Below are 15,413 nucleotides of genomic sequence, written 5' to 3'. Positions count from 1 at the left end.
GGATTGTCTGTGGAGCCTTTCTGTAGTGGATGTGTGAGGGCAGGTAGAGGAGCTGGGGCAGTAGCACTGTGACAAATACCTATATACAAAAATCTTGGTATTTTTTGACCTGTTTGATTATTCATCTTGGGAGTAAAGCTGCCTAGCCCTTGGCAATGGCAGGAGAAGGTGCCTTTTGTGTATAGAAAATAAGAATCATCTCAAGCAGCTACTGTGGGACAGCTGCTCCATGGCTTTTCAAACCCTCATGCCACAGTGATGTTTCCAGCAGCAATGGTGTATGGCTCTGGGGGCTCTTGGGCCATCTGAACCCCAGTGTGCTCCTGGCAGCCACTGTTACATGTCCCTGCTAATGAATCCAGAGCTCCTTTTTGGTAGGAGCTGCAAAATTGCATGTAAAATTTGTGAGGTACCATTCATGTAAATTTCTGATTCAAAAAAATTAAGTAGAGAGGGGTTCTCCAGTGCATCAAAGTTCAGCTCCATTCCCTGCACAGGACAGCCCCAAGAATCACACCATGTGTTCCTCCTGACTGTTTTCTACAGGGCACTCCTCCCAGCACTTTTTCTACAGGGGTTTCTGCTGATGTTTAAAACTCCTCATGATAAGTAATCTAGAACTGAAATCTTTCTTCTGCAGATGGTAGCAAGGTCTCTGATGAAACCTTGATGGAGGTCTTACTGATGAATGACTTTAAGCTTGTTATCAACAACACAGCATACAGTGTGTCACCTCCTGTAAAAGGTAAGAGGAATCCTTAATAACTGATCATCTCACTTCATTTAGTGAAAGGCATGGGAAGTCTCAGAAAATTGGGACCAGGGAGAAAGGTGTTTTCTTTGGCTTTGTCTTTTTACCATTGAATGGTCCAGCTTTTGGGGTTGGAGGTGGGGAGAGAATGAAGAAGGGTGTGTTGAAATGGTTTATATGGCAAATACTTTCTTTTCAGATAAGCTGAGTAGTGAGCATGCTACTGAAATGGAAGATATCAAATCCTTGGTTCACAGGCTATTTGTGGCTCTACATTTAGAAGATCACCAGATCAGGAAAGAGAGAGAATTGCTCCAGAAACTGGACCATCTGAAAGGAGAGCTGCTGCCTCTTGAACAGGTTGGGAACTGTTTTTTTAAACTCAAAAGCATTTCCTTTCATCAGTAGTAAGTCTTGTGACACAAGAAAATCAACATGAATGGATAGGGTGTTTCTGGTCTGTTAGTTATGTAAATTAGGTCAACTCAAGTAAAATGCAAATTATTTTCAATTCAGTTATTTTTCTTCCTATTGTGGACATTAATGGGTAGAAACCACAACACCTGGAGAAGGCTGTTATGAACATGGCTAATATGGAAAGGCCACTTGTTGAAATGGCATTGAAAGTCACCTGTTGCTTTATGAGTTCTTAATACCCATAACAGCAAAAAAACACTGTAGTGGGGTTGACATCATCCATGGCTTAGAATAGTGGCCAACAGGACTCCTGCTTTATGAGGGCCAGCCTCAGTGTTACCCAGAACTGCCTTGAATGGTAAATGGAAATCCAACAGACAAAGATCCCTAGTACTGCAAAGGGGAGATTAAAAGCAGGAATTATTGGTGCACAATGGAAAGATCTGGTTGCCCTTGGACTTCAGTGCTTTTATTTTCTCAGCAGGGTTAGTCAGTAAGTGGTGTTGGTAAGAGATACTGAGAAAGGATCTAGCCCAGGGGATAAATCATAGTTATGAAGCTGTTCATCAGGGGAGCACTCATGTTTATTTGAACAGGTTTCTGTATTTTTTTTTTTAGATGAAAGCCAAAATCATGGACAGTGCAGATGCAAAAACCTCCAGGCTTTTATGGGTTGGCCTAGCTCTGATGTCCACTCAGGGGGGAGCTCTGGCATGGCTCACATGGTGGGTCTACTCGTGGGACATCATGGAGCCAGTCACATACTTCATCACCTACGGCAGTGCCATGGCGTTCTACGCCTACTTCGTTCTAACCAAGCAGGTGAGTCCTTGTCTTCTAAAGCAATGTCTGGAATACTGGGAAGGGGGAAAACTGAGTCTGAATCACAGTGTTTGAGCTCTGATGAATTCAGTAAGTGGCCTTGACTTGTTTGATCCTTAATGAGGCTGTATACAAACATTACATCGTGCAGAATCGAGCAGGTACTGCTGCACATGAACTGCAGGGCAGATACTGAGCATAACTACTGTCGGTAAGATTTCATAACCTAGGAAATGAAAAGTGAGGAAAGAAGTCTCTCCTTTAAAATGTTTGTAGATCACTTTGCATAGTAAATGGTACCTTGCTCACTGCAGTAATGGGAAAGCAACTGGTAATGCTGTGCCAGTTTGTGAATGCTGTCTTACTTGAAAACAAAAATAGTTTTTATTTGCTGGAGTTTACGTATATACAGTGCAGGGTACCAAACTTTTTGGAACTTTTTTTTTGGAACTCTGGCAGTTGCATTACTGAAATACATTTAATGCCTGAAAAAATGTTATTGCTCCACTCTTCATAATCTGACTGCTTTTCCATGACTTAGAATGGATCGAGGTAAATCTAGGACAGCTGAAATGGAGCAGGAAGCAGGCATTGTGTAGAAGCAAAAAGTTTCCTCAGATCTTAACTTAGCTTCACAATACAGATTTGTTCTGAAATCCTGTTAAGACTTTGAGAAATGTTTTTTCCTGTTTTAGCTCTGTACATTATTCTCAAAGTGGACATCTTGATGTTGATCTTTCTATGATTGCGCATCCTTTGAGAGCAAAACTCTTTTTGTGGAAGTATGTGGAAGAATTACCAGTACTTTCTTCTATTATACCAGTGGATCTACAGAGCTTATGAGGAATTAGGTTCCTTCAGTGAAAAGGGGAGACATATCTGTTTTTATGAAGAGCTGGCTCAGAATGTGAGTTTTACTCCTTCTGACTGTTTTTTTAAGAAGGGCTAAGCCATTCTTACTTTTTGTGAGTAGATAAAGAGATTACTACTTGGCTGTTTTGAGCAGCTGCTGGTGCCATTGCTTAAGACTTTCAAGTACCCAATAAGTAATTCTTGAATTTTCTCTGACTCCTTGGAAGTAGACTCCATTGACTGAGGTGGCTCCAGTCATGAGGATCATACTGTGTCTTTATTACAACTGAAAATTCATTCAGACATGGTAGTGTTAAAAAAGCCCTTATGGCCCCCATAAGAGCATAACTTCATGTAGCCTCCTTACAAAACATACAGGGGTGCTGGACCAAGGTAAGTCTTCGTGAAACAGACTGAGTTTCTAATGTGCTGACCTCTACTCATTTTCCTTGCTAACCACAAATCTGTGTCCTCCTTCCTTCCCCAGGACTACATTTATCCTCATGCTAAGGACAGGCAGTTCCTCCACTACTTCTACCGTAAATCCAAAAAGCAGCGTTTTAATGTGGAGCGATACAACAAGCTCAAAGACGACCTAGCAGAGGTATTTAAGGGCAGTCCTTCAATAATGATGCAGCTTCTGGCTTAAGACTTTTTCAGTAAACTCTCAGCTAACAGAAGATTGACCTCAAGGCTTGCTATCAAAACACTGTATTGCTTATCTGCCAGTTTCAGCTGTTCAGTTTGCCATATAATGTTTGCCTTTGATGTATAAACTACTTCTGTTGGTTATCAGAAAGGGAGACCTTCATTAATTTAATTTTAAACAAATAAGTCAGTTTATCAGCATGACATCTATTTTTTGTATACTGTAAATGTTAACAATGGCTGCATTTATTTTGGGCACAGTATGTTTGCTGCACCACTGTGGTAAACCAATCTCCCTTTCTTGGAAGGAGATTGCCTTGCAGAGTTTGGCATTTGACATCATAACCTTATTCCTTAAGAATAAAGAGTAAGATAAAAGACTTAGATTTAAGAATATGGGTGATTGGGTGGAAAAGGTGGTATGTATACCTAGGAGAAATTTGGTGGCCTTCATGAAATAATTGTAGCAGATCTCTTACTCCTCAGTTATTACTCCTCCATCCCATCTTGACAGCCCTGTGTTCAATGTCTCATAAAAGAAAATGGAAACCACCTCTAATTTTAGCTCAAAACCCATAGTTCAGTGTGTAATTTCATGTGCCATTATTGACATAATGTTAGAGTTTGATGCTTTTTCAATGGCCTAGGGGGTATGAGTTTTTAACTGTCATTTCAGGAAAATAGTACTTTGGGGTGTGGGTGAGTGGGTTGATGAGCAGGGTTCATACTTCTCTCTCTGGAGACTGCATGACTTGAGCAGGTCAATGTTCAGCAAGCCTCCATTTGATTGGTTAAATTCCTTGCCTAAGACCAGTGCCTTCTAAGAAAAGAAAGACAATGCATGTGTGAAAGAGGAGATAACAGAGGCTACAGAAAGATGAATTCTCTCTCTCTCTCTCTCTGTCTTTCATTGGCAGGCAGAAGAATCCCTAAGGCGTCTGCGCCAACCTCTGCACCTGAGGCTTCCCATCCAGGAAATCAGTGACAAGGACTGACTTTGGTTTTGTGTATATTGGGAATGCCTTTTCAAAGCTGATATGGACATCTAGTTACTCCATAGTACCTGGGTATTTTTGACCACTAAAGTTTTAAAAGTTGTAATAAATGGCATTAAAAATTATTTGGTTGCATGGTGGTTTGGGATTGTTTTGCTTGTTTTTATTTTTTTAACCCTGTGAAGACACTGCTGAAGCAAGGTTCTTCAAAATATTTGTCATATCTCATTAGTACAATGGAGACATTCTTACTGCTGGTAAAATGACAGAACAAACAAGGACAGCCTTTTTAGTACCATTTACTATATAGCACAACAGTAGCTCATAGGATAATTAAATTCTGCATGGAGTGTAAGGATTCTTTTCCTGCAATTTCTGCTTCCTTTTCCTTAGTCTGTGCATGGGCTCTTCATAGCACCACAGGTAAGTTTAGGTTAGCATGACAATTAAACTTTCTTAGTAAATAGTGCTGGAAAAGTAAGGTATCTCAATCTTGCTATAAAATAATTTCTGTTTCACTGTTGCATTTTATTGAAAGTATTGAAAATTTATTTTATCAAAACATTCAAGCATACAATTTAAAAACATTCAAGCACACAAGTTTAAAAGTAGGTGTAGTAAGATACAACATTTATGGCTCAGAGCATAGTATATGGAAAGACTTAACTAAAGCAGAGACAGTAAACCAATTTTTTTTCCCCCAGGAAAGTGGATTAAGACACTTTACTCAGTTTATGTTCTCTATTGTCCCTCAGAGGAACAACTAATAATGTAAAAAAGAAACCTAAAAAACAGAGAAAAGAAGTATTTGCTTCAAGTCAGCACCACTGGAATTACTGATGCTGCAGCAGTAACAATCCTGTGGTGACCATGCACCATCACTTGTATGAACACAATGACAGAGGTGTGGCTGATCTTCTTCAGGGCCAAGAGGAGACCTGATCCAACTCAAAGGCCTGAAGTATGGAGGTTTGCATATGTTGTATTTTGTAGAGCTGCCTAGAGATGTCCAGCAGTTTTAGCTTGAGAGATATGGACAAGGCAAGCTCACCCTGAGCAAACTGCACATGGTCTCGTCTCACTACTACTGTTTTTTTTCTCCTGAGGATGCAAAGCACCAGCAAGCAGTAATTGTGCCCCAAGCATGAATTACATTCAAGCAAAAGGAAGCCCTTTATTAATCAACCCTATTTAATTAATCCTATATTAATGCTACAATTGTACTCAAGGAATTAAGTTCCTTTTTATTGTTGCAAGAAAATTTAAAAATGCCCAGAAAGCCCCAGAACACTACAAAAGTTGTGGATTCTGCTGTCCACAAATTTTAAAAGATGCCCGACACACTATATTCCCTGTAAACTGTGCTCTTGGGAGCAAGACAAGTTAATCTAATGGAACATTAGAAATGTTTTGGAAATAGTAAAATGTGCCATAGTTAGATGGCAATCAAACAAGAAGCTTTTAAGAAAAAAAGTGGTCTGGAGCATCAATTTCAATAAAAACTGAGCACCTTCTAATAGTTTGGCACCAGTCAAGTTTTCCCAGATTCCCTGAGATTAATTTCCTGGTTTAATTCTAGCTAAAACTGCTTTAAGATATTAGAAACTATTAGGTATACAAACTGTAATGTTCGATCATCCCAGTGATTTTGCAGACTATCTTGTAGAATATTAAGTCTCCTCAACTAAGATGGTATTCTTTACTTCTGCAGCAAGTAATAGTACTGGTCATCACTGCTAAATAATCTACTTAGATTTTGGATGAAAATACAATTTTTTAGTTAACATTGAAGCAAAACAAGGAATCTGTTTTTTCTCCTCAATATTAGTGTTGTTGTACATATGCACTTTGCGATACGATACTTTCCTGTTAACAAGAGTAAGAAGTTCTGTGAACTCCAAGGAAGATCCATACTTCTTAAGGGTCTCACACAAATCTTGGATGTACCAGGAGCCAAATACAGTGTCACGATGAGAATAGTAGCCTAGAGTAGAAAAAGAACATAAAATTACATCCAAATGTAAGTAGTGATAACCTCTGGAAAAATATTTGTGAGAATCACTGTTTGCTACCTACCATCTATAAGGAATTACTAATGGGTGCAAATCTTACTTTGCCAATTACGTAATTTTACTGTAAACTGTAGATGGGAAATGGCTTTGATAGCACTCGTGCTCAGCTAAGAGGAACATGATTCAGGGATTGGTAGCTTACAGGACTGCACCTCCATAAGACAGGAGATGGGACTGAGGACAACACATGGGGGGACTGGAGAGAACTGCCATGTAGTGCAGGGAAATTTATAAGCCACCAGAATCCTGGAAAAGAGATGGATTTTTGCTGTCAGGAGGCAGTTCAGCCACAAGACTGATGACAATGCTTTTGTTTGGCAAATGTAATGCACCTTGATAATTTACTTTTTCTTTAGCACATAACATTTTTTCCCAGTCAAGGTGCTACTTTTCAGAGGACTTGGAACTGTTCTCAATTTTTGGACTGCAAAATGAAGAAGTGTTCAGGGTTGTTATAGTGAAGTATCAGACACTGGGTGTAAAACATTAGAACTCACCTTGCGCCACAGAGTAGCACATGATAAAGTCTGCACCAGCAGGCAGAGTATAGACACCAGCTGCATCCACTTCAGTCTTACTGGCAGGGGATTCACTGCTGCTGTCTGTTGCATCGTGAGCGATGACTGCATCATCATGTTTATCACCTCGACAGGCCTGTTGGTGAGAAGTGTTGTTATGCTTGCACCCCTGCCAAGCTCATTGTTAACAGATAACTCTGACACTACCAGAGGCATTTCTGTTCAGCTAGGTGTGCCACATTACCATGACTTTGCCTTCAGAAAGACCCATTTACTTCTCTATTATTTAAAATGTTGGGAACAAAATCCATGCAAAGCATGTTGTCCAGGACTATGTCCAGTCAGCTTTTGAGGATCTTCATAGGTGGAGACTCTGCAATCTGTATCAGTGACCTCTTCCAGGTCTACCTCACATTAAAAACAAAAAAACTTTCCTTGTGTTGAGATTCAATTTTGTGTGTTTTAATTTGTTCTAGTTGCCTCTTAACCCGTCCCTTGGGTACCACTGAAAAGAGCCTGTCTGCCTCTTATTCCCTCCTACCAGGTGCTTAGAGCATTGGTAAGATTCCCCTGAGCCATCTCCTCCAAGCTGAACAGTCCAGCTCTCTCAGCCTCTCCTCATAACAAACATGCTCCAGAGTCCCTTAATCATCTTTGTGACCCTTTGTGACTCATTCCAGTAAGTCTGTTTTTTTTCCTTGAACTGGGGAACTCAGGACTAGACACAACACTTCAGATGCAGCCTCACCAGTGCTGAGTAGAGAGGAAGAACTGCCTCCCTTGCTGGCAAGGCAGCGTTAATTGCTGCTCTGGAGCACAGCCATCGTTGTTTTTACACTTCTGCTCTTAGTGCAAGCTCAGATGTGTTTGTTGAGGGAGGGTTTTTTTGTGAGAAGTCAGTAGTGATCCTGCTATTGTCAGTGATGCAGAAAGGCTACACACAGAGGATAACAAGTGAGAACACACTCAAAAGATACAAAGGCGCATTACTTCAGAACTACCGCTAAAAAAAGTAAACACAAAGAATCTTCTTTACAGTGATAAAATTTCATCTTGATGTTTCTTCTGATTTCCAGAAGTAAGTGATTTCCAGCCAATTGTGCTGGAAAAGAACTCAGCTGATGAACTAAGTTAATTAGCTTTTGGATGAGTATATTTTATAAATGTTTCCAAGTATTACTTCGAACTTAAAACTGAAATATGAAAGTATTTTTTTCCATCTTTGGCACCAGGTTAAAAGAAAGAGGAAATCTGAAAGAGTCCTAATGAAAGGTAAATTATGCTGCTTCTTGCAGCAATTCTGTGCCCTAAGCTTTCATTTGGGGAAAAAAAAACCATAATACTTAGAATTACTGCATAAATTACTACAATTACAGTCTGCTGAAAGTCAGGTTCATATATGAGTTTGCTAATTGTAATCTGGATAAAGATGGGATAAAGCCCTGCATGGCCTGGTTTGACCCCATAACTCTGCTTTGAACAGGAGGCTGGACCAGAGACCTCCTGAGGTACCTCCCAGTTTTCATTCTCCTGTGAACCAAGGAAAGAAACAGGAGGTTACGTATGGTGTTTATCTGACCATTTAGCACAAACAGTATTCCTGAGATAATGAAGCCTTAATTTGATTCTTTAGAGTATGCCAAGTAGACATCTCTGTAGGTCATAAACAAAAAACCAACTAACGACAACAACTGAAAATCACTACCACCACAAAAACCAACCAACCAAAAAGTCTCACAAAAAAAAGTAAACAAAAAGAGAAAAAACCCAAACACAAAACCCAGTTTCGCTGAGGATCAAGTACAGGGACTTGCCAGGAAGGAAGCAATGAAGATACAAAGATTTGATAACTTATCAGCTTAGCCTAGGGCTTTGAAGTGTGGCCAATAGGAACTGAGCTGAGGCTGCACAGAACTGTCTCAAAAAACTCTAGTACTGCCTTCTCTGCTATTAAATACACACTGACAGTCGATCTAACATGGGCTTAATTTGTGTTTCTTTTCATGAAAGTACTTATTAAATACAGTTGTAATAATAGTATTAGTAGTAGTGCACATTAGATTTTCTAATAAAAAGAGAAGAATCCTTATCCTTATCTTAAATGCCTTGTGGAAAGACTGCATCAGAGAAACCTGTATTGTAGGAAGACACAAGTCCGTGTCAACTCCACTGACTTCAGAAAGAGTCATCTTACCTGAATGATAAATATCTTTGGTTTTCCTACCAAACTCTGGCACTTGTCTCCTCTGAACATGTCTGTGATTGTCTGAATTTTGATTTTGTCATCAAATGCATAAATGTGATCATCCACACCGTGACTCAGGAACACACACACAAAGCAGTCAGCATTGCTGTGATCATCTGTAGAAGCTGAAATAGTCAAGTAGTGTTTAAATGACTGGACAGTCATATTCGGGTCTAAAAATTGTACATTTATATCATATAATTCAATCCCCAATCAGTCCTCTTTCAAATTGATGCTATTTTCAGGTAGAGTCACACTGTAGGGATTTTAAGGTGCATTGATTCAACCTGGCTGAAGGGCCACTAACAAAAAAAAGAAGATTGTTATTATCTTCTCCCAGCTGCATATATTGACTTTCAGCTTTAAGTGACTTAATTAGTTCTCTCCACAGAAGCTTCACTTAACATTGCAATAAAATAATCTTCAATCTAACCTTTAAGTCCTTCTAATTTTAAATTCCTTGTGCACAAAAAAATTATTTTGAGTTAGATGAACGGAGAGATTGGAAGAAAAGGTATCTGAGAATTCTGCTGCAATAATTTAGACATAACCAATATATAGTCTCTTCATAAATTACCTTCATCAATTCTCTGCTGCACATCTTCTGCATTCAGATCATTAAAAACTCTGACTTCAAAGCCAAGGTCTGTCAAACTATTGTTAGAACAGATCAGTATTAGTAAAAATCTTGCTCAAATTATATACCAATTACTACCAATTCAGTTTCTTTCCTTGTGGGGGAATTAATATTCCTAGGCATTATTTATGAACAAAACTACTAAAGTTGATTTTTAATTCAAATTGGTGTCAAGTACAGGTCTAACACTAAAGTTACTTCAAACAGTTTGTCCAAATGTAGTTCTGGACTCATTGAACTCATAGGACTTGTGCCAGCATTTTCTGTGAGCCAAAAAAAAAGTGCCTTGAAATTTTCTAATTACAGCTTTCTTCACCCAAGTTGCATAGGTGCTATGTCTGCAAAATCTTCTGGTTTCTACTTAAACACAAGATTTAGGTAACTCCTCTATTTGACCATGACTTCTAAAGTTTAGATTGTTTTTTTTTTAAGGATTAGTAGAGCAACAAAGTTTCTTACCTGCGTTTCAGATTGTTGCTGTCTTCCATAGTCCCACGTCTGTCTTTCAGCATTAAACGCCAATTAAAGTGCTCGTGATTGAAGATTAATGCAACTCCTCTTCTTTGATGGTTCATTTTGTATTCCACTGCAGGATCAAGTGATTGTCTGCTGCCACAGATGGAAAACAGTCTTGGTAAATGACACTGTTTCATTAGTTAAGGCACATAATGGTGCATTTCAGACACGGCTCCAATTCTCCATGTTAATGTGTTTAGCTAAATATTAACATAATCGGATACTACACATGTACTAAATTGGAACTGTATTTGTCTGTGATTTGCTTCAAGTTCTTCTAAGTAAATCAAGTGCTGAATTCAAATCAATAGACTATAAACTGGGGATGAGGTGCTAAATGTAGTGTATCTTGCAAAAGGAGAAAAAATGTTTATTATTTACCCTAATGAAATAAAAGCAATGACAGTGCAATGGTTCATCTAAGTTTTTTAGCAACCAGCCCACAAAATCCTAAAGTTGAAGAACAGAGGTCTTCTTAAGGACAGATTACCTACCCAGCTTCTAAGTAGAGGACCTTATCATGGCAGCAAACAAAAGAATACCTGTGTGTTTGGGAGTAGCATTCCACAATTTTGTTGGTTTATAAGCAAAACACAGCATTGGATGTGTGACAGCACACTCTGGACTTGACTGTGGACCCACAGTCATGCCAACACTTGGACCCAAAAGATCCTAAGTGTTGACATTGCTGTAATGAGAAAGAAAAAGTAGACAATCTTTCTGCTTTTGTAGTTATTGGCGCAGAAAACAGAAACTGAAACACTTCTGGCAAAAGCACTGGCAATGGACAGAGTTCAAGGTACACAGAATGAAAGTCCAAGTCATGCTGCCCCAGGACTGGCTCTGGTCAGAGCTGTCATTTTTGCCATGTTAATACTTTCTTTCATGCTATGGAATATTCAGGTTCGTGCAATTGCAGGAGAAAGTTGCTTAGAATATTTGTGTGCAGATGTTCAAGATTAGAGCTTCATCAGCAAGTACTTTTGTTTCACAACAAAATCGCCATCGCTATCTGTAGACTATCTCTGCTTCTCCACTTTGTTTGTTATGAGTATCCCCTAAATGAAACATCTTTTTTGTAACATCTACATAAGAATTCAGACAGAGAACAGGAATTTAGAATGACTGTTCAAAGTCAGGGAGGTTCAGTCAGGTACAATGTTCTACAGTGTTGGCTGGATAACCAAAAAGAAAAGTTGGGTACTTTTTCACATTCTTCTGATTCTGAGTATCAAACATAATAAAATGCAAAGATTATAAATTTTAGCCTTGTAATTATTAACAATTTCACCTGTACCAGTAGCGGAATTTTTTCAGATTTTGGCTGTTTCTCTTCCTTAGGACTTCGCTAGGTGCATGGCTAGTAGGGATTTTGGACAGTTTGGTCGCTGCATCCTGTGAATGACCATTCAAGGATGATTCCCTAAATAGCTCTTTCTCTACTCAGCTGTACAGATGAGACAAAGTTATCAGGCAGATAGTTTACTGTTTCTAGGGCTTCCATGGAATCAGTGTTCTGTGATTCATTTCCCTTCCTCCCAGAGGAATACATTCCTGTGCTACAATCTACCACTTAATCTGCCCAGTGGCTCCTTAGATTGTGATGGTCTCTGCACATTGCCTACAATAAAAAGAGAACACTCCTCATAGTCCCTTCCACATGCTTTCACATCTACATCTGGTGTAGCCAAAACTAGAAATATGTTTTGTAAGTGGGTGGAGTTGAATAAAATAATTCTGTCAAATTCTTAACAAAAATCAGAAAAAACCTTCACTGACCCCAGTCCCTTGGGACATCTCTGTCACTGCCACCATAACTTTACCTTATATTGAATGCATCTACTTCTGTGATGTTCTTATTTCCATCTGTTAGGGAAATCAAAAAGTTATTTAGCCACAAAATCATTCATTAAAAACAAACAAAACCAATTTGAACTTAAGCATCCAGCCTTAAAGTTTAGCTGTTAATGTGAACCAAAAGCTCATTTACACATAAGGTCAGCAGGCATGCAGGTAAAAAGCCTCATTAATGCTTGCACCCACAGTCTTTGGAGGCTGCTCTGAAGTTCTGACTCCCAACAGTCTGAATTTCAGGTGGTCAAGACATGCAGATTTTCTGTCTGTCTATTTACACCTATATAAATATATTTAGAGATTGTGATTTTATATAACTAACTAGCTGGGTGCATTTTTTAAGAGACTCTAACTCAATAGTTACAATTTTACATAACTTAAAAATACACTGGTGTTTCTTTTCTTTCAGTAATGCTGCTAATACAAAGCTGAGCATTCTCTTTGAGGTTGGATGCAGCACATGAGTCACAGTAGATAGTGTAACAGCTTTTGACAACTGAGAAGATGCAAGATTTAAACCTTTTCTTCTGCTGAACTATACGGACTTCAAGTACCTCCAGTACAGAATGGACATAAAAGTAACAATGTGGGAAAAACCAGGAGCATGCACATCTTGGGAGTGTGCAGAACTGCAGACTTACAGATGGTTAGGCCAAAATATGTGTCTCCTCTCCCTACTTAAGTGTTTCAGTGGGATATTAAATTACTGCAATTACTGGTAGAGACTAATTACCACATTATGAGAACTGTATACGACACTGTACCTGTGGTGGGCAATACAGACATCCTATCCATCTGGACATGGCCTGCAATTATAAAAAGAGTCACATGTACATGTATTTTACAAACTACTTTACACATAAAATACTAGCTTTTCACATCTATTTTTCAAATGTTTTTAATGCCTTTTGCAAAACTAACATAGCTATGTATGGGACAAAAGTTCTTGCAATCCACTCTCCCCAAAACAGATCATGAAATTTTATATGATCAAACTTTAAGACAGAAAATATAGACACAGGAGGAATAGAATCCCTGGGCTACAGGAAACTAGGAAAATACAGTCTTCCTGTTAATTAAATCCTGTTTAGTAACCCATTCTTTGGCTTTTCATTGTCACTGTCATATCACAGCTTCATTCACTTAAACGCTATTTAAATTATCATGATTTATGGGAAGTTTTCTGTTTGTCTTACACAGGAACAAGCTTGTTCTAAAATCTGATTGAGACCAACAGGACTGTCTGTCTTTAATTTCGTGAAGATGGATTGCTTCAAAGGAATCAAAAATCAGGTATGCACTAGGTTACACTGGAATCTCACGGCATCTTTCCCGGGAGGAATTTCAGTCTCAACCATCGAGCCCAAAGGGCAAGGTGCTTAGAAATAACCGAACGGCACACAAAAGAAGTTCCTTTAGTTCCTAGCTGCATCTCCGGGAACCCAGTTCAAGTTTTGCTGCCCTGATTTCTCCCGCCCTCCTGTTACACGTCGAGGACTTTTCCCGTTTCCCCGTCCCGGGGCCGCGCCCGGGGCTGCGGGGGGGGATTCCCCAGGGCGGGGTGCGCTAGATTTTCGTGCAAATCCACTTCCTCCTTGGCCGCTGCCGTCCTTCTCGCACCTTCCCCGTTCCCTTCCTCCTCTGCAAGGAAGGATAGAAGCAGAGGTCCCGATCCCCACGAGCACCGGCAGCGCTCTCCGGGCAGCGCTCCCACTCTGGGGGAAGCTCGGGCGCTCCTGGCGGGCAGCGCCGCTGCCCCCGGCCCCTCGCAGACATTCCCCATCCCGCTCCTGCTCCGGGTGGGCAGCCCCGCTGCCCCCGGCCCCTCGCAGACATTCCCCATCCCGCTCCAGCTGCGGGTGGCCCCGGCAGGAGCCCAAGGATCGGTGCATCCCGGCCCTTCCCCGCCGCGTCTCCCGCACACGCACCCGCCGGTGAGCGCTGTTCCGAGCCCGACATCGCCGCGGACCAAGGCACCGAGTGGGAACCGAGACGGACCCAGCCAGCCAAGCCGAGCCTTCCCGTCCCCGCCTCTGCCACTCCTTCCGGGGGCGGGCACTCTGCTCCCGGGGATGCGGGCTCCGCCAGCAGCGGGGCGAGGGACGGAGCCGGGAAAGCCCGAGGGCGAGGTTAAAGTGCGCCGTGTGTTACCCCTGCTCCTACTTCCGCAACCGTGGTACAAAACCATCGTCCTGAAATATGGTGAGAGCCTCACCTGTTCACTTAGTTGAAATTTTTCAAAACTGTACTTAGATTCCCATTTCAGGCGCACAAGGTTTTCTTTCCTGTAAGGCTCCTGTTCATCAAAATGCGTTTTCATTCGGGCACCCACACACAGCCCTTGAGAGGTTTGGATGTGTGGGTCATTCTGCAGCTTTGCTCTGTTCTCTCTTCAGCTCTTTTTGATGATTTCGGAACTGTGAGGTGAGGGACAAGATATTGACGAGAGTGCCTAGGAATCTTAAGGAGCATTCCCCAACCGGGAATTATGCGGCATTTACCGGTCACAGATCAACTGCATAACAAACAAGTTTCTAAACCAAAGCCAATGATAAAACCCCGTTCTTCTGTATGAGAGATTTACAGATTGTACCCTAGAGGGACCTGAATTTTCTATCCAGCCTACTCTTAGGGAGATAAACTCAGATATGAATGTGCACTTAAGAGGGTGCTGCTACAAGCAGCATATAAAAATAAACAGATTTAGAATGGAATTATAGGCATTTTTACCCAGTCTGGTTTTACCCAGGCTTCTTGCAAGAAATCTTACAAGATTTCAGACAAGATGTCTCCCTTTGATTAAAGGAGTCATGGGTATTTTTAACTACCTTTGCTTGTTTTTCTCTTGTTCAGACTTGCTACCGTCAGACTGCCAATAATCAGATGGATCAAGATAGAAGTTTGTTTCAATTGTCTTTGTGCACACTTTAGTCAGAACATTACTCTGTCACAACGTTTGCATCTTATATTTAGACTCCTACCAAACAGATTCATTTTTTGGCGACTGCAAATCCCAGCTCTCACAGCTCACGCTAGAGCTGCCCCCGAACCCACTGGCAGCAAGACTCCCGTGTGAAGCAGCAGCT

The 15,413-nt window shown here is 40.6% G+C and overlaps 2 protein-coding genes across 4 annotated transcripts in view; one reads left to right on the top strand and one right to left on the bottom strand.

The window, feature by feature from the left end:
- The window catches only part of MCUB (mitochondrial calcium uniporter dominant negative subunit beta), a 44,855-nt gene extending 40,245 nt beyond the window's left edge, over positions 1-4,610 (top strand). For both annotated transcript variants that reach the window (XM_079307342.1, XM_079307343.1), the window contains exons 4-8: positions 641-745; positions 951-1,111; positions 1,787-1,990; positions 3,330-3,446; positions 4,408-4,610. In XM_079307342.1, the coding sequence (XP_079163468.1) occupies positions 641-745; positions 951-1,111; positions 1,787-1,990; positions 3,330-3,446; positions 4,408-4,485 (665 nt within the window). In that variant the 3' untranslated portion in view covers positions 4,486-4,610. The remainder of the gene's footprint in view (positions 1-640; positions 746-950; positions 1,112-1,786; positions 1,991-3,329; positions 3,447-4,407) is intronic.
- A 52-nt stretch (positions 4,611-4,662) lies between these two features.
- Positions 4,663-14,373, bottom strand: CASP6 (caspase 6). Of its 2 annotated transcripts, none has more exons than XM_079307346.1 (8): positions 14,256-14,373; positions 13,092-13,133; positions 12,297-12,339; positions 10,417-10,563; positions 9,898-9,974; positions 9,270-9,445; positions 7,055-7,211; positions 4,663-6,469 (listed from the first exon to the last, which is right to left on the bottom strand). In XM_079307346.1, exons 1-8 carry the CDS (start codon positions 14,284-14,286, stop codon positions 6,231-6,233), a joined length of 912 nt encoding a protein of 303 aa, XP_079163472.1. In that variant the 5' UTR covers positions 14,287-14,373; the 3' UTR covers positions 4,663-6,230. The 2 variants fall into 2 exon arrangements, with proteins under 2 accessions (XP_079163472.1, XP_079163471.1); XM_079307345.1 differs by having other exon boundaries at positions 4,740-6,469; positions 10,417-10,566.
- Positions 14,374-15,413: the final 1,040 nt, after the last annotated feature.

Source organism: Erithacus rubecula (genome assembly GCF_903797595.1).
Source record: "Erithacus rubecula genome assembly, chromosome: 5".
In the NCBI taxonomy this organism is placed as follows: Eukaryota; Metazoa; Chordata; class Aves; order Passeriformes; family Muscicapidae; genus Erithacus; species Erithacus rubecula.
This window is presented reverse-complemented; position numbering and strand designations above follow the sequence as displayed.

Coding starts and splice junctions, on each gene's coding strand:
- CASP6 (XM_079307345.1), bottom strand. CDS start 14,286: ATGTCGGGCTCGGAACAGCGCTCACCGGCGG. Junction 10,567..12,296: donor GTAGATGCATTCAATATAAG/GTAAAGTTATGG, acceptor CATCTGTGGCAG/CAGACAATCACTTGATCCTG. Junction 7,212..9,269: donor CAAAGATATTTATCATTCAG/GTAAGATGACTC, acceptor TCTCACCAACAG/GCCTGTCGAGGTGATAAACA.